The sequence below is a fragment of the Budorcas taxicolor genome, chromosome 8, assembly GCF_023091745.1.
Source record: "Budorcas taxicolor isolate Tak-1 chromosome 8, Takin1.1, whole genome shotgun sequence".
In the NCBI taxonomy this organism is placed as follows: Eukaryota; Metazoa; Chordata; class Mammalia; order Artiodactyla; family Bovidae; genus Budorcas; species Budorcas taxicolor.
This window is the reverse complement of record NC_068917.1, coordinates 97,782,954-97,806,980: the sequence shown is the minus strand read 5'-3', so window position 1 is coordinate 97,806,980 and position 24,027 is coordinate 97,782,954. Positions and strand designations below refer to the sequence as shown.

Here is a 24,027-nt window from a genome sequence, read left to right as displayed (position 1 = left end):
GTCTTTATCTAGATACTTCTTTCTTAAGATTTTAGTGAACTCCATACTTGTCAGTATTCAGATAAAGTATTCATTAACCTATTATTTGCAAAGGTCTTTTGCATTGCAGGCAACTTTCTTTTCCTCACTTTTCTTTGGAATATTTTGGGATTTAAATGAAAATTAAGTGGTTTCCTGGTCTTGGAGATGATGCCTATTTTTTTTTTAATGTTTTTTTACTTTACATATGTATAAACATATATACATATTTTCAAAATCCCAGGTGCAATGGTCCCTTCACTCCAAAGTTTTTATATTTATTGATATTCTGTTTTTCTTTTGAAATAACTTAAATAAGAACTTCTCAATTTTTCTTACCTTGTGGCTGAGTTTTAAAGTCATTCACACCATTCCATTCTATTAAGTAATAGAAAGCATTCTCAAGAATTTGAATTTTTTGTGCATAATTAAAATGAGGCCAGAAGATTCTAAATTTGAAAGACAATTTATTTCTTCTCAAAAAGAAACATGGGAAAGAATAGCCACAATCAATTAGTCTGTACATGAATATTCTTAAGAGGCATGAGGGAAATAAAACATATAAAAAAAATCAGTGATGCAACTCTAGTTTCCTATGATTTACCTTAAAGTTGACACTTACTCAAGAGACTCAGACTTTTTTGGAAGATAATTTAGCACTTATTTTTACAAACTTCGTTAGTCTCTAAGGTTGAGAGTCAGAAACTTAGGATTCTCTAGAGATAAAGTTCCCCACTTCTGCTACATCTGAAACTCCAATTATACTGACTTAACAAAAATCTTTCCCAGCCATACATTTCTTGGAATATTCCGTGAATACATTTAATGGCCTCAGCATATATTGGGACTTAAATCAGAATATGTCCAAAAGTTCTCAGAAATGTTAAATTTTCACCTAAGAATTTATCTTTATATTCCACAAATAATCCAAGGTCAATGTTGATAAAATCCTAAATAAGTCTCATTCTACCTTTTTAAATGATTTTTATCATCTATATTTTTATTAATTCTAAACCACATAGAAATAATGTTTCTTTATACCAGTATGAATAAATTTTAATTAACATTTTCCATTTTAAGTCAACAATTTTCTATGACTTTTCAGTCTTATAACTTTCCTTTTTAATATTTGAAGAATAATTTTAATATTTGAAGAATTTAAAATTTGAAGCCTTTACTTCTAATATAGTTGGATATTCTAATTTGTTTTTTAATATTTTGAGATTTTGATATAATGACTATTGATATCTATATATTAGGGCAGTCTAACCTGCTTTTTCTGGTACTGGGAGTAACTTAAGGTTCAACTCTGAATATGGGATTATAGAATGGAGAGAGATGAATTTAGAGAATCCTTAGTGCATATGCAAAATTATTTTTCCAAAACTTAACTGTTTATTACCCTGCTACAGCTATATTTGCAGAAACCACTTGTATATATTTTCCAGAACCAGAGAATGTATTATTTTTTTATTTGTATAAAATGTTACTTTTTCTTTTTATTCTTATGATTGCTAGTTAGATTTACCATTTCCCCTATATTTATTACTTATATTTACTCTTTTATTATGTATCAATACTCTTTGCTTAACTATCTCTTAGTAGTTTGATAGTTTTCCTCTTAATTTGTATGAACACTTAATAAATAACCACTTTTCTCTTAAAATTTCTACAAATACTTTTCCAGTTTGTGTTTTCCCTTCTTATTTTTAACATGGTATTTAGTTTTTCCTTGAGATTTTCATATTATCCCTGAAAAATATAACTGAAATTTTCTTCTATGATTTTATTTGGTTTTGTTTAATCCATATGATAATTATGTTTTATGACTAATACATGGAATAGACTGATATTTTAAAAATATTAACTATTTTTCCAAAATACTTTATTAAAACATATCATGCTCTTTTCATATTATTCATTTACCAAATATTTTTTGAGCACTTGTTATGGGTCAGGCAGTAGGATCAATGTTGGGCTGGAATGGGACATAATTAATAGAAAAAGACAGTTCCAAAATTCTAAAGATACATAGGGGAAGCATTGGAAAAGACCCTGATGCTGGAAAAGATTGAGGGCAGGAGGAGAAGGGGATAACAGACTGAGATGGTTAGATGGCATCACCAACTCAATGAACATGAGTTTGACAAACTCTGGGGGACAGTGAAAGACAAAGAAGCCTGTCATGCTACAGTCCATGGGGTTGCAAAGAGTTGGACATAACTTCGCAATTGAACCACAAAAATGGGAAGCATTATATTGTAGGTCATGAAATTTCTATGTTTATCTGTAATTTATATCTTGTTATGCTTAATAGTAAATCAGAAGTATTTTCACATATTATCAGATACTCAAGAAATAATTCATAATGCCTATATATTACTCTATTATATACATGCTTCTGGAGAAGGCAATGGCACCTCACTCCAGTACTCTTGCCTGGCAAATCCCATGGTTGGAGAAGCCTAGTGGGCTGCAGTCCATGGGGTCGCAAAAAGTCACATATGACTGAGCAACTTTCCTTTCACTTTTCAGTTTCATGCATTGGAGAAGGACATGGCAATCCACTCCAGTGTTCTTGCCTGGAGAATCCCAGGGACAGGGGAGCCTGATGGGCTGCCGTCTATGGGGTTGCACAGAGTCGGACACGACTGAAGTGACTTAGCAGTAGCAGCATATACATGCTTCAAGATTTATTTAATCTATTTTCAAATAATAGACATATACCATGCGTTGACAATTTTTTAAAAATTAGGATTGTGAGGTTTTTAGGATTGTGGGGGTATTTTAGGATTGTGAGGTTCTCTCTGAGAAGGAAAGACCTTTCAGTACACTAGAGAGAATCAATAGCAGAAGAACTGGGGCGGAAGAATGGATAAGTGACCTGGAAAACAGAATGGTGGAATTTCCTGCTGCCAAACAGATTATAGAAAAAAGAATGAGGAAAATGAAGACAGTCTAAGATACCTCTGGAACAGTATTAAACACCTGAACATTCACATTGTACCGGTCTCAGGAGGAGAAGAGAGAGAGAAAGGACCTGAGAAAATGATTGAAGAGATAGTAGCTGAAAACTTCCCTAACATGGGAGAGGAAATAACCAGGTCCAGGAAGTGTAGAATCTGGGCAGAATAAACCCAAGGAGGAACAAACCATGACACATAGTAATCAAACTAACAATAATTAAAGATGAAGATAAAATATTAGAAGCAACAAGGGAGCAACGATAAATAACACACAAGGGAACTCCCATGAGGTTATCAACTGATTTCTCAAGAGAAACTCTGCAAACTGAAAGGGAATGGAAAGACCTATTTAAAATGATGAAAGGGAAGAATCTACAGCCAAGAATACACTTTCCAAGAATACCCAGCAAGACTGTCATTCAGATTTGACAGGGGAAACAAAAGTTTCACAGACAAGCAAAAATTAAGAGAATTCAGCACCACCAAACGAACTTTACAACAAATGTTAAAGGAACTTCTCTAAGCAGGAAACACAAGAAAAGGAAAAGACCTACAAGAAATAAACCCAAAACAATTAGGAAAATGGTAATAGGATCATACATGTCAATAATTACCCTGTATGTAAATGGATTAAGTGCACCAACCAAAAGACATAGACTGGCTAGGCAGATGAAAACATGTGCGTGTATGCACTTTCACTTACCACATCACTCTACTTAACCCCCAAATTGTATGCAGTTATTTTGTATTGTTAGGTTAATCATGTTTCCATTATGGCTTGCAGTTTTAATTATCTTTTTTTATTTTTTGCCTGGCTATTGATTATGGAAACTTATAAACATCTTTTACTGTTGTGATTATGTAACTATTCCACTTTCTGGTACTGTCTGAGGGTGACTGAGAGTTTTATTTTCTAAGAGGATATACAACTTGAAGAGTAATAAGGGCTCATCAGTTCAGTTCAGTCGCTCAGTCATGTCCAACTCTTTGCAACCCCATGAATCGCACCATGCCAGGCCTCCCTGTTCATCACCAACTCCTGGAGTTCACTCAGACTCACGTCCATCGAGTCAGTGATGCCATTCAGCCATCTCATCCTCTGTCATCCCCAATCCCTCCTACCCCCAATCCCTCCCAGCATCAGAGTCTTTTCCAGTGAGTCAACTCTTCGCATGAGGTGGCCAAAGTACTGGAGTTTTAGCTTCAGGATCATTCCCTCCAAAGAAATCCCAGGGCTGATCTCCTTCAGGATGGACTGGTTGGATCTCCTTGCAGTCCAAGGGACTCTGAAGAGTCTTCTCCAACACCACAGTTCAAAAGCATCAATTCTTCACTGCTCAGCTTTCTTCACAGTCCAACTCTCACATCCATACATGACCACTGGAAAAACCATAGCCTTGACTAGATGGACCTTTGTTGGCAAAGTAATGTCTGCTTTTCAATATGCTATCTAGGTTGGTCATAACTTTTCTTTCAAGGAGTAAGCGTCTTTTAATTTCATGGCTGCAATCACCATCTGCAGTGATTTTGGAGCCCCCCAAAATAAAGTCTGACACAGTTTCCACTGTTTCCCCATCTATTGCCCATGAAGTGATGGGACCAGATGCCATGATCTTCATTTTCTGAATGTTGAGCTTTAAGCCAACTTTTTCATTCTTTACTTTCACTTTCATATAGCCTCCAGAAACTACATCTGAACATGTCCATTTGTTTGCATACAGGGCAAGCCTGGCTCGCCTAGCACAGGAGGGGTCTCTTGACATCCTCTCAGATCTGGGCTCCACGCAGGGGTCAGACTTTGCACCTGGAGGCATGAGGCGCAAGAAGTTGGACATTGTGGGGCTGGGAACATTAGCGAGAGCTTCAGCTCAAGCTGCTTCAAACTCTAGCCTCAGCTTTTCCACTGTCCCATGGAGCCATGGTCGAGAACCTACCTTGGTTTGTTCTGCTTCCCTGATTGCTCACTTGGTAAAGAATCCACCTGCAATGCAGGAGACCCTGGTTTGATTCCTGGGTTGGGAAGATCCCCTGGAGAAGGGATAGGCTACCCACACCAGTATTCATGGGCTTCCCCTGTGGCTCAGCTGGTAAAAAATCTGCCTGCAATGTGGAAGACCTGGGTCCAATCCTTGGGTTGGAAAGATCCCCTGGAGAAGGGAAAGGTAACTCACTCCAGTTCTGGCTTGGAGAATTCCATAGACTGTATAGCCCATGGGGTCACAAAGAGTCAGACACAACCGAGCAACTTTCACTATGTAACTATTGTTTATTTTAATACCAGTGTATCATGATTGATCAACAGAAAATAATAGAATTCTTTATCACTACAACTACCATTTAATAGAAAATCCTGTAATCACTTTTTAAAATCCAACTGCACTTTAGAATTTTCTTGGAATTTGTTTAAAAAATACAAATGCCCTGGTAATGGTTTTGTTTTCCAAAACTCCAGATATGATTCTAACAAGCAACTCTGTTTTAAAAAACTGAACTATATGATGATCTTTAACTTTTATCTAGTTTTACTTTTCTATTTCATATTCAGTACTCCTATTTCATTAAATTTATGTTTTCCAATTTCTCCATCTCATTTGTTGTTCTTTCTCAAGCCTTTATCAAATGTAGTAAAAAAGATTTTATATACATATATATAAATAGTATGTATAATATATACGTATATATTAAAAACTTATGGATTTTTGCTTAGCTAAATAATTCATGCCAGTTTGGTCCCCCTTGTTTGACTAAGTATAAATAGAATGCTGCTGCTGCTGCTGCAGCTAAGTTGCTTCAGTCGTGTCCAACTCTGTGCGACCCCATAGACGGCAGCCGACCAGGCTCCGCCGTCCCTGGGATTCTCCAGGCAAGAACACTGGAGTGGGTTGCCATTTCCATCTCCAATGCATGAAAATGAAAAGTGAAAAGGAAGTCGATCAGTCCTGTCGGACTCTTAGCAATCCCATGGACTGCAGCTGACCAGGCTCCTCCATCCGTGGGATTTTCCAGGCAAGAGTACTGGCGTGGGTTGCCATTGCCTTCTCCGAATAGAATGCTAGATTCCTAATTTATATTCACTCAAAAACTTGGATATATTTCCATTTATTCTTGCATCTGATATTACTGATGAAAATCTAAAAAACTTATTATTTTGGTGATTTTTTTTAAATGAACGAGGCTTGAAATTATAATGCAATTCTGAGGATATAAAGAAATACTATGTTATAAAAAATATACCAGGAAATTAACATGTGATAAAGTATCACAAACAAAGCTAGTGGAGGTGATGGAATTCCAGTTGAGCTATTTCAAATCCTGGAAGATGATGCTGTGAAAGTGCTGCACTCAGTATGTCAGCAAATTTGGAAAACTCAGCAGTGGCCACAGGACTGGAAAAGGTCAGTTTTCATTCCAATCCCAAAGAAAGGCAATGCCAAAGAATATTAAAACTACCACACAATTGCACTCATCTCACATGCTAGTAAAGTAATGCTCAAAATTCTCCAAACCAGGCTTCAGCAGTATGTGAACCATGAACTTCCAGATGTTCAAGCTGGTTTTAGAAAAGGCAGAGGAACAAGAGATCAAATTGCCAACATCCTCTGAATCATGGAAAAAGCAAGAGAGTTCCAGAAAAACATCTATTTCTGCTTTATTGACTATGCCAAAGCCTTTGACTATGTGGATCACAATAAACTCTGGCAAATTCTGAGAGAGACGGGAATACCAGACCACCTGACCTGCCTCTTGAGAAACCTATATGCAGATCAGGAAACAATGGTTAGAACTGGACATGGAAAAACAGACTGGTTCCAAATAGGAAAAGGAGTATGTCAAGGCTGTATATTGTCACCCTGTTTATTTAACTTATATGCAGAGTACATCATAAGAAACGCTGGGCTGGAAGAAGCACAAGGTGGAATCAAGATTGCTGGGAGAAATATCAATAACCTCAGATATGCAGATGACACCACCCTTATAGGCAGAAAGTGAAGAGGAACTAAAAAGCCTCTTAATGAAAGTGAAAGAGGAGAGTAAAAAAGTTGGCTTAAAGCTCCACATTCAGAACACTAAGATCATGGCATCTGGTCCCATCACTATATGGGAAATAGATAGGGAAACAGTGTCAGACTTTATTTTTTTGGGCTCCAAAATCACTGCAGATGGAGATTGCAGCCAGGAAATTAAAGATGCTTACTCCTTGGAAGGAAAGTTATGACCAACCTAGGTAGCATATTCAAAAGCAGAGATATTAGTTTGCCAACAAAGGTCCGTCTAGTCAAGGCTATGGTTTTTCCAGTGGTCATGTATGGATGTCAGAGTTGGACTGTGAAGAAAGCTGAGCACCGAAGAATTGATGCTTTTGAACTGTGGTGTTGGAGAAGACTCTTGAGAGTTCCTTGGACAGCAAGGACATCCAGCCAGTCCATCCTAAAGGAGATGAGTCCTGGGTGTTCATTGAAAGGACTGAAGTTGAGGCTGAAACTCCAATACTTTGTCCACCTCATGCGAAGAGTTGACTCATTGGAAAAGACTCTGATGCTGGGAGGGATTGGGGGCAGGAGGAGAAGGGGATGACAGAGGATGAGATGGCTGGATGGCATCACCAGCTCGATGGACAGGAGTTTTAGTGAACTTTGGGAGTTGGTGATGCACAGGGATGCCTGGCGTGCTGCAATTCATGGGGTCGGAAAGAGTGGGACATGACTGAGTGACTGAACTGAACTGAACTGAAAGTATTATTAACTAAAGATTTTGTTCAAATTTCACAAAATTTTGTGCTAGTATCCATTTCAAGATTCTGAATTGTACTTAGTTACACTGAGCAGCTTCCAACAAAATATGATAAATTCTCTTCATTTTTACTGTTACAAATATTTTCTGATTTTCCTTGTTATGGCTTCTTAGATATACCCATCATTTAAAAGTGGAAAATTTAGTTTCCAAATATGGAGTTTCAAAAGTATATTTGATATTAATTTCTCATTTAAATCCTCATTCTCTGCAGTTACCTTTGTTTTCTTTGAATCTTTTAACTTTACTGAGTCTTTCAGTAGCGAAGTCAAAGATACCTCTTGGTAAATGTTACATTGCACTCGAAAATATGTGGGTCATTTTCAAATATCTTTTGTTATGGATTTCTAAAATTAATTTCACAGTGATAAGAGAACAGACTTTGTATGATTTCAGTACCTTTAGACCATGACATTGTTGCATCTTGTTTTATGTCCTTGATAAGTTCCAGTGTCTCCTGGTTTATAGTCTTTGGGAATCTGAATAGAATTTGTATCCTGCTATTGTGGGAAAATTGTATCAATCTTAGTTATGTTGAATTGGTTCATAGTTCTTTTCAGAGCACTATACTACTTTTATGTCTATTCATTTCTACTAATTTTTGAGAGTTTGTTACTAAAACTCCAATTAATAATCTTAATTCATCTACTTAAAAATAATTGTAATAAGTGGTGGAACTATATGTAACTTTGTTCTGTATGTTCCAGTAAGTCAGTCAGTTCAGTCACTTAGTTGTGTCTGATTCTTTGCTACCCCATGGACTGCCACACACTAGGCTTCCCTGTCCATCACCAACTCTCGGAACTTGCTCAAACTCACGCCCATTGAATTGATGATGCCATCTAACCATCTCATCTTCTGTTGTCTTCTTCTGCTCCCACCTTCAATCTTTCCCAGCATCAGGGTCTTTTCCAATGAATCAGTTCTTTGCATCAGGTGGCCAAAGTATTGGAGTTTCAGCTTTATCATCTGTCCTTCCAATGAATATTCAGGGCTGATTTCCTTTAGGATTGACTGGTTTGATTTCCTTGCTGTCCAAGGGACTCTCAAGTCTTCTCCAATGTCTGTGTATCTGAGGTTACTGATACTTCTCAACCACCACAGTTCAAAAGCATCACTTCTTCGGCACTCAGCTTTCTTTATAGTCCAAATCTCACATCCATACATGACTCCTGGAAAAACCATAGCTTTGACTAGACAGACCTTTGTTGGCAAAGTAATGTCTCTGCTTTTTAATATGCTGTCTACGTTGGTTATAACTTTTCTTCCAAGGCGCAAGTGTCTTAAATTCATGGCTGCAGTCACCATCTGAAGTGATTTTAGAGTCCAAAAATATAAAGTCTCTCACTGTTTCCATTGTTTCCCCATCTATTTGCCATGAAGTGATAGGATCAGATGCCATGATCATAGTTTTCTGAATGATGAGTTTTAAGCCAACTTTTTCACTTTCCTCTTTTACTTTCATCTAGGCTCTTTAGTTCTTTTTTGCTTTCTGCCATAAGGGTGGTGTCATCTGCATATCTGAAGGTATTGATATTTCTCCCAGCATTCTTGATTCCAACTTGTGATTCATCCAGCCCAGCATTTCTCATGATGTACTCTGCATATAAGTTAAATAAGCAGTGTGACAATATACAGCCTTGATGTACTCCTTTCCTGATTTGGAACCAGTGTTATTCCATGTCCGGTTCTAACTGTTGTTTCTTAACCTGCATACAGATTTCTCAGGAGGCAGGTCATGTGGCCTGGTATTCCCATCTCTTGAAGAATTTTCCACAGTTTATTGTGATCCACACAGTCAAAGGCTTTGGCATAGTCAATAGAACAGAAGTAGATGTTTTTCTAGAACTCTCTCACTTTTTCGATGATCATAATTATTAGTTGTAATTAAAAGAATATTAGATCATAAATTACATTCTTAGGATACCAGATTCCAAATTCTAAATCTTCCACATGCTGTGAAGGAGAGGGCTGCACTACTTTTCAGAATCTAGGTTTACATCTGTTTACCAGTAGCTTCTTCATAGATTCCATGAGTGAATCAGGAGATATAATATGATGAAAGCCATTTGCAAGCTAAATGTGATAGCCAAATGTTTGTTCATTGATTTTCAACATATATATATATAGCAATGGCTTAGTTGTATGCCACACAATATAATTAGGGATGGTGGGAAAAAACTAAATCTTTTTTTTGTTGTTCTGTTGCTAAGTCATGTTGGACTGTCTGTGACATCATGGAAAATAGCACCCTATGCTTCTGTGCCCTCCAGTATCTCCCAGAGTTGCTCAAATTCATGTCTGTTGGGTTGATAACACTATCTAACCATTTGATGCACTGTTGCCACCTTCTCCTTTTGCCTTCAATCTTTCCCAGCATAGGGACTTTCCAATGAGTTGGCTCTTCAAATTATGTGGGCAAAGTATTGGAGATTCAGTTTCAGCATCAATCATTCCAATGAACATTCAGGGTTGATTTCCTTTAGGATTGACTAATTTTATCTCCTTGCAGTCCAAGGGACTCTCAAGAGTCTTCCCCAGAACCACAATTCAAAATTGTTGATTCTTTGATCAGTCTTATTTATGATCCAACTCTCTCATCTGTACATGACTACTGGAAAAACCATGGCTGACCATATGGACCTTTGTTGCCAAAGTGACATCTCTGCATTTTAATATGCTATCCAGGTTTGTCATTCCCAAGGAGCAAGTGTCTTTTAATTTCATGGCTGCAGTCATTTTCTGAAGTGATTTAGGAGCCCAGAAAAATAAAATCTGTCACTGTTTCCACTTTTCCCCTTTCTATTTGCTATGAACTAATGGGACCAGATGCCATGATCTTAGCTTTTTGAATGTTGAGTTTTAAGCCAGCTTTTTCGCTCTCCTCCTTCACCTTCATCAGGAGGCTCTTTAGTTCCTCTTCACTTTCTTCCATTAGAGGTTTATATTCTGCCTATCTGAGATTATTGATATTGCTCCCAGCAATCTTGATTCCAACTTGTGATTCATCCAACATGGCATTTCGCATGATGTACCCTGCATATAAATTAAATAAGCAGGGTGACAATATACAGTCTTGTTGTACTCCTTTCCCAATTTTGAACCATTCAGTTGTTCCGTGTCTAGTTCTAACTGTTGCCATTTGACCTGCATACAGCTAAGGTGGTCTGGAATTCCCATTTCTTTAAGAATTTTCCACAGTTTGTTGTAACCCACACAGTCAAAGGCTTCAAGGTAGTCAGTGAAGCAGAAGTAGATGTTTCTCTGGAACTCCTGTCCTTTCTCCATAATGCAAAAAAAAAAAAAAAAAAAAAAAAAAACCAAAAAAAACACCCACCACCACAACAACAAAAGAAAACAAACTTGGCAATACGATTTCTGGTTCTGCTGCCTCTTTGAAACCCAGCTTGTATATCTGCAAGTTCTTGGTTCACATACTGCTGAAGCCTAGCATGAAGAATTTTGAGCATAAACTTGCTAGCTTGTGAAATGAGCACAGTTGTACTTCAGTTTGAACATTTTTTGGTTTGAACATTGTTTGCACTTCCGGATTGCAATGAAAACTGATCTTTCCCAGTCCTGTGGCTAATGCTGAGTTTTCCAAATTTGCTGACACATTGAGGGTAGCACTTTAACAGCATCATCTTTTAGGATTTTAAATAATTCAGCTGGAATTCCATCACCTCCACTTACTTTGTTCATCATAATGCTTCCTAAGGTCCAGTTGACTTTATACTCCGTGATGTCCAGCTCTAGGTGAGTGACCAGAGAATCATGGTTATCCGAGTCATTAAGAACTTTTTGTGTCATTCTTCTGTGTATTCCTGCCACCTCTTTTTAATTTCTTCTGCTTCTGTCAGGTCCTTAATGTTTCTGTCCGTTATCATGCCTATCCTTGCATGAAATGTTCGTTTGCCATCTCCGATTCTTTTAAAGAGGTCTCTTTTCTTCCCCATTTTATTGTTGTCTCTGTTTCTTTGCATTGATAATTTAATATGGCCTTCTTATCTTTCCTTGTTCTTCTCTGGAACTTTGCATCAGCTGGGCACATCTTTCCCTTTCTCCCTGGTGTTTTACTTCTCTTTTGTCAGCTATTTGTAAAGCCTCCTCAGACAACTACTTCACCTTCTTGCATTTGTTTGTGTTTTTCCCTTTGTAGTGGTTTTGGTTACTGCCCCCTTTACAATGTTATGAACTTCTGTCCATAGTTCTTCAGTCACTCTGTCTACCAGATCTAATCCCTTAAATCTATTTATCACCTCCACTGTATAACTATAATGGATTTGATATAGATCATACCTGAATGGCCTAGTGGTTTTCTCTACTTTCTCCAATTTAAATTTGAATTTGCAATAAGGAGCTCATGATGTGAGCCACAGTCAGCCCCAGGTCTTGTTTTTGCTGACTTTACAGAACTTCTCCAGAACTTCTCTTTGATTGCAAAGATCATAATCAGTCTGTTTTTGATATTGACTACCTGGTGATGTCTATGTGTAGAGTCATCTTTTGTGTTGTTGGAAAAGGGTGTTTGCTATGACCAGCTTCTTTTCTTGACAAAACTTGTTAGCCTTTGCTCTGCTTAATTTTGTACTCCAAGGCCAAACTTGCCTTTTATTGCTGGTATCTCTTGACTTCCTACTTTTGCATTCCAATCCTCCATGATGAAAAGGACATCTATTTTTGGTGTTAGTTTTAGAAGGTCTTATAGGTCTTCATAGAACCAGGAAACTTCAGCTTCGTTGGCATCAGTAATTGGGGCATAGACTTTGATTACTGTGATGTTGCATGGTTTGCCTTGGAAATGAACTGAGGTCATTCTGTTGTTTTTGAGATTGTTCCCACATACTACATTTCAGATTCTTGTTGACTATGAGGGCTACTCCATTTCTTCTAAGGGATTCTTGCCCACAGTAGTAGATACAACGGTCATCTGAATTAAATCTGCCCATTCTCATCCATTTTACTCACTGATTCTTAAGATGTTGATGTTTACTCTTGCCATTTCCTACTTGATTGCATCCAATTTGCCTTGATTCATGGACCTAACATTCCTGTTTCCTGTGTAACATTTTTCTTTGCAACATTTGACTTTACTTTCACCACCAGACACATCCACAATTGAGCACTGTTTCTGCTTTGACCCAACCACTTCATTCTTTCCGTAGTTATTAGTAATTGCCCTCCAGTCTTCCCCGGTATCCTGACACCTTCCAACTTGCGGGGCTAATCTTCTGTCATATCTTTTTGCCTTTTCATGTTTGTGGAGTTCTCCCAACAAGACTACTAGAGTGCTTTGCCATCTCCTCTTCCAGTAGACCACGTTTTGTCAGAATTCTTCATTATGACCCTTCTGTCTTGGGTGGTCTTGCATGGTATGGCTTACAGCTTCATTGAGTTACCTAAGCCCCTGTGCCACAGCAAGGCTATAATCCATGAAGGGGGAGTACCATTGACTTATTTCTGTTTCTTGATGAGAAACTTTCCACATTTAACTGTGAAATATAATATCAGCTTTTATTCTGTTATAGATAGCCTTTATTAAGTTGAGATGTGTTCCTTATGTACCCAACATATTTTTTTTAATCATGAGAAAATATTGTAATTTTGTCTCTTTTCTACGTCTATTGAGATTATCATGTGATTTTAATCTTTTATTCTATTATTGTGATCTATTGCATATATTGACTTATGTATGTTGAACCATCTTTGCATTCCAGTGATAAATCTCACTTGATCGTGGTATATGATTCTTGTAATATGCTTTTAAATTCAGTTTGCCAATATTTGGCTGAGAATTTTTGCATCTCTATTCTTCAGGGATGGTCTATAGTTGTTTTTTTTTTTCCTTGTAGTGTCCTTATCTGACTTTGGTGTGAGGGTAATGTTGACCTTTGAAAATAAGTTTGGGAGTTCTCCTTCCCCTTTCTTTCTTTCTTTTTGGATGAATTTGAGGAGGATTGATATTAATTCTTTAAATGTTTGGTGAAATTTACCAGTAAAGCATCTGGTCCTGGGTCTGTTTTTATTGGGGGATTTATAATTAGTCTCATCAGATTGTTTGTACCTTCATGATTCATTCTGGGTAAACTGCTTCTTTCCAGGAATTTATAAATTTATTTCAGGTTATCTAATTTATTGGCATATAATTGTTAATAGCAGTCTCTTATGATCCTATGTATTTCCTTACTATCATTTGTAATGTGTCATCTTTTATTTCTGATTTTATGTATTTGAGTTTTCTCTCTCTTTTTCTTAGCCTAGCTGAAGGCTTTGTTTATCAATTTTATCTTTGTAAAAAAGCCACCTCTAATGTTTATCAATCTTTCACCTTGTTTTTCTGGTCTGACTTCATTTATTTACACTCTGAGCTACGTATTTCCTCCTTATTGCTAACTTTGGGCTTGATTTTTCTTCTCTTTCTAGTTCCTTGAAGTTAGGTTATTTGAGATCTTTCTTTTCCTTTTATACATTTATTTATCATTATAAACTTCTCTTTCTGAACTGCTTTTGCAGTACTTTATCTGTTTTAGTGTGTATTTCCATTTTCATTTATTTCAACATATTTTTTAACTTCCCTTTGGATTTTTTTAAAATTTAAATTTATTTATTTTAATTGGAGGCTAATTACTTTACAATATTGTATTGGTTTTGCCATCCATCAACATGAATCTGCCATGGGTGTACACGTGTTCCCAATCCTGAACCCCCCTCCCACCTCCCTCCCCATACCATCCCTCTGGGTCATCCCTTTTACACTTTGGTTACTTATAGGTGTGTTGTTTTGTTTTCACATATTTGTAAATTATCCAGCTTTCCCTTGGTTGGTTTCTAATTTCATACTATTGGGTATGAAAAAAAGATACTTGATATGACTTCAGTCCTCTTACATATGCCAAGGCTTGTTTTGTAGCCTATGATAGACATTTTTGTGATCTATCCTGGAGAATGTTCCTTGTGTACTTGAGAGGAATGGATATTCTGCTGCTCTTGGATAGACTGTTCTGTATATGTCTTTTAGGTCCATTTAGCTGAAAGTATGACTTAAATCCAATATTTTCATGTTAATTTTCTGCCTGTATGATCTATCCATTGCTGAAAGTGGGGTATTGAATCTCCCTACTATTTCTGTGTTACTATTTCTATCTTTATATCAGTTAGTATTTACTCAATATATTTAGGTGCTTTTTTTGTAGGGTGCTTATATAATTGCTATGTTTTCTTGATGAATCCACTCCTTTGTCATTATGTAATGAACTTCTTTGTCTCCCATGAAAATTTCTGTCTTAAAGTCTATTTTATCTGATCTAAGTATGAAAGTGAAAGTGAAGTCGCTCAGTCGTATCCGACTCTTTGTGACTCCATGGACTGTAGCCCACCAGGCTCCTCCGTCCATGGGATTCTCCAGGCGAGAATACTGGAGTGGGTTGCCATTTTCTTCTCCAGGGGATCTTCCTGACCCAGGGATTGAACCCAGATCTCCCGCATTGCAGGCAGAGGCTTTAACCTCTGAGCCACCAGGGAAGCCCCACATTGTCTTTTGCACTGTATTTGCATGGAGTATATTTTGCCATCCCCTCACTTTCAGTTCATATGTGTCCTTAAAACTGAAGTTTTAACGCAAAATATTGTTGGGTGTTATTTTTTGTCTGTTTTTATTTTTAATTGGAGGATAATTGCTTGTTATATTGATTTCTGCTATACAATGTGAATCAGCTCTAAGTATGCATATATCTACTTCTTCTTGAGCTGAAATGAAGTGGATGACCCTAGATCCTGTTATACATAGTGAAATTAGCCAAAAAGAGAAAAAAATTATATGTTAATGTATATATGGGATCTAGAAAAATGTTACTAATAAACCTATTTGCAGGGCAGAAATAGAGTTGTAGATGTAGAGAATGGACTTGTGTACATAGTGGAGGAAGGAGAATGTGGGAAGAATTGAGAGAGTAGCATGATATGTACACTACCATGTTTAAAATAGCTAACAGGAAGAAGCTATATAGCATAAGGTACTCTGCTCGGTGCTCTGTGATGACCTAGAGGGCTGGGATGAAGGCAGAGACTCGAGGGTCTTTTTTTCCCCTAAATTCATCCAGCCACTTGGATCTTTTGATTGGAGATTTCAATCCATTTACATTTAGAATAATTTTTGATATGTAGTGACTTACTAATACCGCCTTATTAATAACATTATGGCTTTTACATATTTCCATTGTATCTTTTTTCCTCTTGCTGCCTACTTTTATGGATGCTGATTTTCCCTGTGATATGCTGATTCCCATCTCTTTATCTTTTGTGAATTTATCGTGGTTAAATTTACAGTTACCATATAGCTTACATAAAACATACAGTAGTCTATCTTCTGCTGATAGAAACTTCAGTTCAGTTCAGTTCAGTTGCTCAGTCGTGTCCGACTCTTGCAATCCCATGAATCACAGGACGCCAGGCCTCCCTGTCCATCACCATCTCCCAGAGTTCACTCAGACTCATGTCCATCGAGTCAGTGATGCCATCCAGCCATCTCATCCTCTGTCGTCCCCTTCTCCTCCTGCCCCCCCCTTCTCCTCCTGCCCCCAATCCCTCCCAGCATCAGACTTTTCCAATGAGTCAACACTTCGCATGAGGTGGCCAAAGTACTGGAGTTTCAGCTTTAGCATCATTCCTTCCAAAGAAATCCCAGGGCTGATCTCCTTCAGAATGGACTGGTTGGATCTCCTTGCAGTCCAAGGGACTCTCAAGAGTCTTCTGCAACACCATCAATTCTTCGGCGCTCAGCCTTCTTCACAGTCCAACTCTCACATCCATACATGACTACTGGAAAAACCATAGCCTTGACTAGACGGACCTTAGTCGGCAAAGTAATGTCTCTGCTTTTGAATATGCTATCTAGGTTAGTCATAACTTTTCTTCCAAGGAGCAAATGTCTTTTATTTATTTATTTATTTATTTTTTGCGTCTTTTAATTTCATGGCTGCAGTCACCATCTGCAGTGATTTTGAAGCCCCAGAAAATAAAGTTTGACACTGTTTCCATTGTTTCCCCATCTATTTCCCATGAAGTGATACGACCAGATGCCATGATCTTCCTTTTCTGAATGTTGAGCTTTAAGCCAACTTTTTCACTCTCCACTTTCACTTTCAACAAGAGGCTTTTTAGTTCCTCTTCACTTTTGGCCATAAGGGTGGTGTCATCTGCATATCTGAGGTTATTGATATTTCTCCTGGCAATCTTGATTCCAGCTTGTGTTTCTTCCAGTCCAGTATTTCTCACGATGTTCTCTGCATATAAGTTAAATAAGCAGGGTGACAATACTTTTCCTATTTGGAACCAGTCTGGTGTTCCGTGTCCAGTTCTAACTGTTGCTTCCTGACATGCATACTGCCCTTTAAATCCTCCTTTTTATGTTTTTAACAGGGTATTTTGCCTATTTTTATAGTCTCTATTTATCACAGTAATTTCTAATGCCCTTTTCCTTTAGTTTTTATACTATATTTAAATGGCTAATATAACATCCTATTATAGAATTAGATTTTATTAAACTGAGTGTTTCAAAGTGCTGAATATTTTTACATGTTTTCATGCTACTAATTTAGTTCAGTTCAGTTGAGTTGCTCAGTTGTGTCCGATTCTGCAACCCCATGGACTACAGCACACCATGCTTCCCTGTCCATCACCAACTCCGGGAGCTTGCTCAAACTCATGTCCATCAAGGCAGTGATGCCATCCTACCATCTCATCCTCTGTCATCACTCTCCTCCTGCCTTCAGTCTTTCCCAGCATCGGGGTCTTTTCCAATGAGTTGATTCTTTGCATAAGTTGGCCAAAGTATTGGAGCTTCAGCTTCAGCATCAGTCATTCCAATGAATATTCAGGACTGATTTTCTTTAGGATGGACTGGTTGGATCTCCTTGCTGTCCAAGGGATTCTTAAGAGTCCTCCAACACCACAGTTCAAGAGCATCAATTCTTTGTCACTCAGCTTTCTTTATGGTCCACCTCTCATATCCATACATGATTACTGGAAACACCATAGCTTAGATTATATGCACCTTTGTCAGCAAAATAATGTCTCTGCTTTTTAATATGCTGTCTAAGTTTGTCATAGCTTTCCTTCCAAGGAGCAAATGTCTTTTAATTTCATGGATTTAGTCACCATCTGCAGTGATTTTGGAGTTCAAGAAAATAAAGTCTCTCACTGTTTCCATTGTTTCCTCATCTGTTTGCCCTGAAATGATGGGACCAGATACCATGATCTTAGTTTCTTGGATGTTGAGTTTTAAGCTATTTTACTCTCCTCTTTACTTTCATCAAGAGGCTCTCTAGTTCTTCTTCACTTTCTGCCATAAGGGTGGTGTCATCTGCATATCTAAGGTTATTGATATTTCTCCCAGCAATCATGAAACCAGCTTGTGATTCATCCAATCCAGCATTTCTCATGATGTACTCTGCATATAAGTTAAATAATCAGGGTAACAATATACAGCCTTGACGTACTCATTTCCTAATTTGGAACAAGTCCGTTGCTCCATGTCCGGTTCTAACTGTTGCTTCTTGACTTGCATTCAGTAACTCAGGAGGCAGGTCAGGTGGTCTGGTATTCCCATCTCTTTCAGAATTTTCCATTTTGTTGTGATCCGCATAGTCAAAGACTTTATGCATAGTCAGTGAAGCAGAAATATATGATTTTTCTGGAATTCTCTTGCTTTTTTCTATGATCCAGCAGACATTGGCAATTTGATCTCTGGTTCCTCTGTTTTTTTTAAATCCAATTTGAACATTTGGAAGTTCTCGGTTTACATACTGTTGAAGCCTGGCTTGGAGAATTTTGAGCATTACTTTCTGGTGTGTGAGATGAGTGCAATTGTGTGGTAGTTTGAATGTTCTTTGGCCTTTCTTTGGGCTTGGAATGAAAACTGAACTTTTCCAGTCCTGTGGCCAGTGCTGAGTTTTCCAAATTTTCCAGCATATTGATTGCAACACTTTCACAGCATCATCTTTAAGGATTTAAATAGCTCAGCTGAAATTCCATCATATCCACTAGTTTTGCTCATAGTGATGCTTCCTAATTAGCGTTCTGTCATTTCATCTTGAAGAACTCCTTTTAGCATTTCTGGTAAAGTGAGCCATGGTGCTAAATTCCTTCAGCTTTGTTTGTGTGGGAAAGTCGTTATTTCTTCTTTGTTTCTGAAGAGTAACTTTGCCAAAGGTTGATATTATCTACAGTATAACTCAATAAATTTTCCTAAAACATTTAATTCAGTAATGAATTATTTATCTACCTGAATTCATACCTTACACTGCCCATTCTGTACTTCTTCCCCTCTTACTCCTCTCTCTCCTGCTTACCCTCTTCCTCCTACTCTTTTTCTTCTTTACTTTGTGTCATTAAACATGTGGATTCCCTTTTTGTGCTGTGAGTTTATTTTATTGCTTTTCAGTATCTTTTTCCATTACAAAAGTGGTGATGCCATCCTGCACAAAATCGACGTGTCTAAAACAATGAATATAAAAAAGCAAAAACATTAAATTTGTCATTGAATTCACAATGAATTGAATTGATCAATTGAATTGATTACTTTTCAATTCAAGCATTTCATTTTGATAATTTTCGTTGAATTAATAAATTCTTACTTTGAATTAACATCATTTTGGTAATAATAATTTGAACTAAAAAGCTCTCACATTTCATGAAATTACTTTGGTGAACATTTGCTCCTGTTTTGAAATGTTACATGGGTAGAAGAGTGTCGTTTCAATTTGGAGTTTTAGTTCAGCCACAGTTTGTTCCCAACACCACTCTTAATTGTGTCTGTGGGACAATGTCCCTAATGCACAAGAAGGTTCCCATTCCATTGATCTCTCATTCCAACTTTAAATTGCTTTGGGAACAGGGGAACAATTACACCTGTTGCATAACAAATATTTATTCTTCCACATCTGAGGAATCAAGCATTGTTTGTTGATCCTAATCTTAATTCAGAATGCTGGCAGTAAGTACTGACAAGAAATGCAGCAAGTTCTTTTAGGAGGTAGAAATCATTTATTAATAATAATGGTAAATCTTGATTGTCATGGCATTGTATCTTTTCAGTCTATAGTTAAAGCTATCATTTAGTAGTAATTTGTAATGTGAATAGCCTGATGAAATAGAGGTATCAGTTTAACACTAAAATACAGCTGTGAATCATTATGACTATTACTATTTCATTATTATTTGTACACTCTGTTAATCCTTAATTTCCATATGCTATCTCATTATTTCCTAAAAATATTCCTCTAAGGAAAGTAAGGCAAATATTTTTTATCACTTTACAAATGAGAAGACAGCTATAAATTAGAGGCAGAGAACCTCAAACCAAAGACTTTGATTTTAATATGAGATGCTTTTCCACTATACAAAACCCATGTCACATATATTTTTAATAAATATTAAATTATTCTCTATAGTTACAATGCATAAATGGTAATAATTTATATAAGATGGCTGTTTGTTAGTATTGACTGAAAAATAGTTTAAAAAGCTAAAACCTGATGTTGATGAACAAATGTGACATGTTAAATTTTCCTGATCATTAATTCACAAATACTGCATGGGAAAATTGCTTGAGTTTAGAAAGTAAGCCTTCACCAAGTCAGTCAGAACCCATCTCTTATGTGCTGACAGTGTATTAGACTTAGGTGTAGAAGGATGAACAAGACAAATAAGCTCCTTCCCCCATGTCTCTTGTTACCTCACAGTGTAACAACATAAACAGTTTAAAGTGCTGGGAGCAGAAGTAAACCAAATGTAGTGAAACAAGCCTAGTTCAAGGTGTGTTTGACTTAGTGAGAGATTTCTGCCTAGGATGGAAAGGCTTGGAACAGATGACTGGAAGAAGCAGTTTAGATAGCCTCAGATGCATTGTCATTGCAGTTGTCTGGAAGAGGAAGACAACAGTCGCTGGAGTCCTGGCTTCAAAGAGCCTGGTTAAAACATCTTCATATATCCTGGTAAATCTTGCTGTCTTCTTCCATTTCTGTTAGTGATTGGTCTGATCAGGGTGCTCATGTTCCTTATCCAGTGCATCCTCTCACCAATTTCTGAGCCTCATTGGGGAGAATTTTGACTTGTCATGTGAAGTAGTATAGAATAAGAGTTGGATTTTTGCCTCCTTGTTCCTGGCACTGTTGAATGAAGGTCATTTTGACTTTGTGACCCTGACTATTCTAAGGTTCTCACTAACAATAGCCTGCTGTTGACACATGACTTTTATACAGATTTTAATGCTACCAGTTAGGCAAAGTTGTAATGTAAAGATAATGGACTATGAATATTGCTTGTTCCTGATTTTAGTCATGTGACATCAGCAAGTGAACTAATTTCAAGCCTAAAATATGACACACAAGATCCTGAAGTAAGAAATTGTTGCATAAATGAAATGAAGGTTTTTTTCTTCTCTTTCTTTTCTTTAAGGAAAATTCTTTCCTTAAGCTGAACAAATAAAAATTTACAATGTCATTTGGGCTAAAGTTTTCATCTCCAAAATTGAGGTTTTATATTCCCTTATTGTCTTCTCTTCAAAGTTGTGATATTTCTGTTGTGTATTCTAAATTGTTCCTTAGTATGAATCCCTCTGTTGAATTGGATTTCTGATTCTAAGTAATATCTGCTATAAAGTGATTTCCTCAACTACTATCACATGGCAAACTAAGTGACAGAGTGGGTGAAAAGTGGCTATGCTGAAACCCTCAAATCTATTAGCCATATGAGGACTAAGCTTGTGATTTTGAGCAATGTCAAATATCGTGGTGATTATGAAAAGATCAGTTTTCACATCCAGTCAGTAATGTGACAAACACATTAATCTAAATATCTTAATTCCTTCTATTATGTTTCTGCTAAAAGTCTCATAAAATCCTACTGTGTGATGACTTATGTGTATACTAAAAGTAGTGGTGCTGTGAACTACACTTGATCTGAGCTTTGAGCTCTACTTTATTATTTACTATGTGGTCAACCTTGGAAGAATTCCATTTTTTAATATTTGAAAAATGGGGATAGTACAAACAATGATTATATTTTGTTAAACATAAAATAGTACATATACCCATGTATACCTATTTATAAAAAAATATTTAAACATTTTTTGCTGTTCTCTTAGGTTGACTTAAGTGAGTAAATTATGAAGATACACTCTGAAGCCACAGAGTAAAAATAAGTGAAGAGACTATGTAATGTTCTCCAAAGGTTGTCTGTAACATTCGTGTGGAGCTGGTCTATGCAGTGGTCTTGTCATAGGAACAGTCACACAAGAAACTAAGAGGAGCTGGAATATGAAATCAACAGATATCTGTGTTTAAACAGATGTTAAATTTCAGTTTATGCTATTCAATTTATTATTACTAATTGTCTATAAAACAATTAAGGTGACTAATATATACTATGTAGTGTCAGGCATAGAAAGATATATGCCCCCCAAAAATCAGAGTTTCTGTGAATTTTGACCATCATGAATTTCAATTTAAAATTTCCAGTCCTATTGAGTGGTATTTTGCCATCTCCACTCTTTACTTTCTAGGGCAGATGAAGTCAGGCTTGTATTTACTAATTAGTCAGGAGTTTTAGAAACCTCAACCCAGGAACATGTCCTCCATAGCAGGAAAAGTTACTTCTGTATGTTTCTTTAATCATAGGTAGAACTTCACATAGTGGCAATGGCATAGATACCTTATTCATTTCCAGTTTTATTATATTTTGTTGATACACATTGTTGAAGATAACTGGACTTCAGGGCTTCAAGCAAACACTCCTTATAATACATTCTTTAAAAACCAATTGTTTAGGTAATGTGTAACATGTAACACTTGTTTCCTGGCAGTAAATATATCTTATAGGAGATCTTCCTTTGACATCCTGAAAGCAGAGGACATGGATAAAATTAACCAGACATTTGTGCTAGAATTTCTTCTTCTGGGTCTTTCTGAATACCCAAAGACTGAGATTGTTTACTTTGTTGTAATTCTAAGTATGTACCTAGTCATTCTAGTTGGCAACGGTGTTCTCATCACAGCAAGCATCTTTGATTCCCATCTTCACTCCCCCATGTACTTCTTCCTGGGAAACCTCTCTTTTCTGGATATCTGCTATACATCTTCCTCTGTTCCTTCAACTTTGGTGAGCTTAATCTCAAAGAAAAGGAACATTTCCTTCTCTGGATGTGCAGTGCAAATGTTTTTTGGATTTGCAATGGGTTCAACAGAGTGTTTGCTGCTTGGCATGATGGCTTTTGACCGCTATGTGGCCATCTGTAACCCTCTGAGATACTCTGTCATCATGAGCAAGGTGGTGTATGTTCTGATGGCTTCTGTGTCATGGCTCTCTGGAGGAATCAACTCAATTGTACAAACATCTCTTGCCATGCGATTGCCTTTCTGTGAGAATAATGTAATCAATCATTTCACATGTGAAATATTAGCTGTTCTCAAGCTAGCTTGTACTGATATATCTCTCAATATTATCACAATGATGGTATCAAATATGGCATTTCTAGTTCTTCCACTGCTGGTCATATTTTTCTCCTACATGTTCATCCTCTATACCATCTTGAGAATGAACTCAGCTAGAGGGAGACATAAGGCCTTTTCTACCTGCTCAGCACATCTGACTGTGGTAATTATATTTTATGGTACCATCTTCTTTATGTATGCCAAACCTAAGTCTCAAAAACTGCATGGAGAAAACAAGTTGCAAGCTTCTGATAAGCTCATTTCCCTGTTTTATGGTGTGGTAACTCCCATGCTAAATCCTATAATCTACAGCTTGAGGAATAAGGATGTAAAAGTGGCTGTAAAATATTTGCTAAACAAAAAACCTATCCAGTAAGAGAAAGGGTAACAGGCAGAAAGGACAGGGGTCTCCAAACAGAGGAAATAGCGTGCAAGTGTCAGACATTTTTATCTCTCTTCAGCGGCAGGAGGAAACAAACTAGGGATATTTTTTTCCTTCTCTACACAAATTTAAAAAGAGGTTTCTCTTAAAATACTGTGTTGCCATAATGACACCTGGTTTCACCTGAAGTTAACTATTCTCAAACCTTGAGATAACCAATGCATTTTTCTTATGGAAATGTTTGTCTTAAGCTATGCTAATGTATTATACATTTACCCCAAACTCTTGTCTTCAAGTCTGTCCTGCCTCATGCCTCAGAACCTACTTGACAAACCAGTATGTTATACTCAGATATTGTTCCCCTAATCTATGTAAGAAAGAT

General features: G+C 37.0%; 1 protein-coding gene across 1 annotated transcript; it reads left to right on the top strand.

Annotated features, from left to right (window-relative positions):
- Positions 1 to 22,628: 22,628 nt before the first annotated feature.
- On the top strand, positions 22,629 to 23,639 carry LOC128052197 (olfactory receptor 13C3). Its single transcript, XM_052644668.1, has one exon. It carries the CDS (start codon positions 22,686 to 22,688, stop codon positions 23,637 to 23,639), a length of 954 nt encoding a protein of 317 aa, XP_052500628.1. The 5' UTR covers positions 22,629 to 22,685.
- Positions 23,640 to 24,027: the final 388 nt, after the last annotated feature.

Excerpts from the sequence above, each read along its gene's own strand:
- LOC128052197 (XM_052644668.1), top strand. The coding sequence starts at position 22,686 with ATGGATAAAATTAACCAGACATTTGTGCTAGAATTTCTTCTTCTGGGT.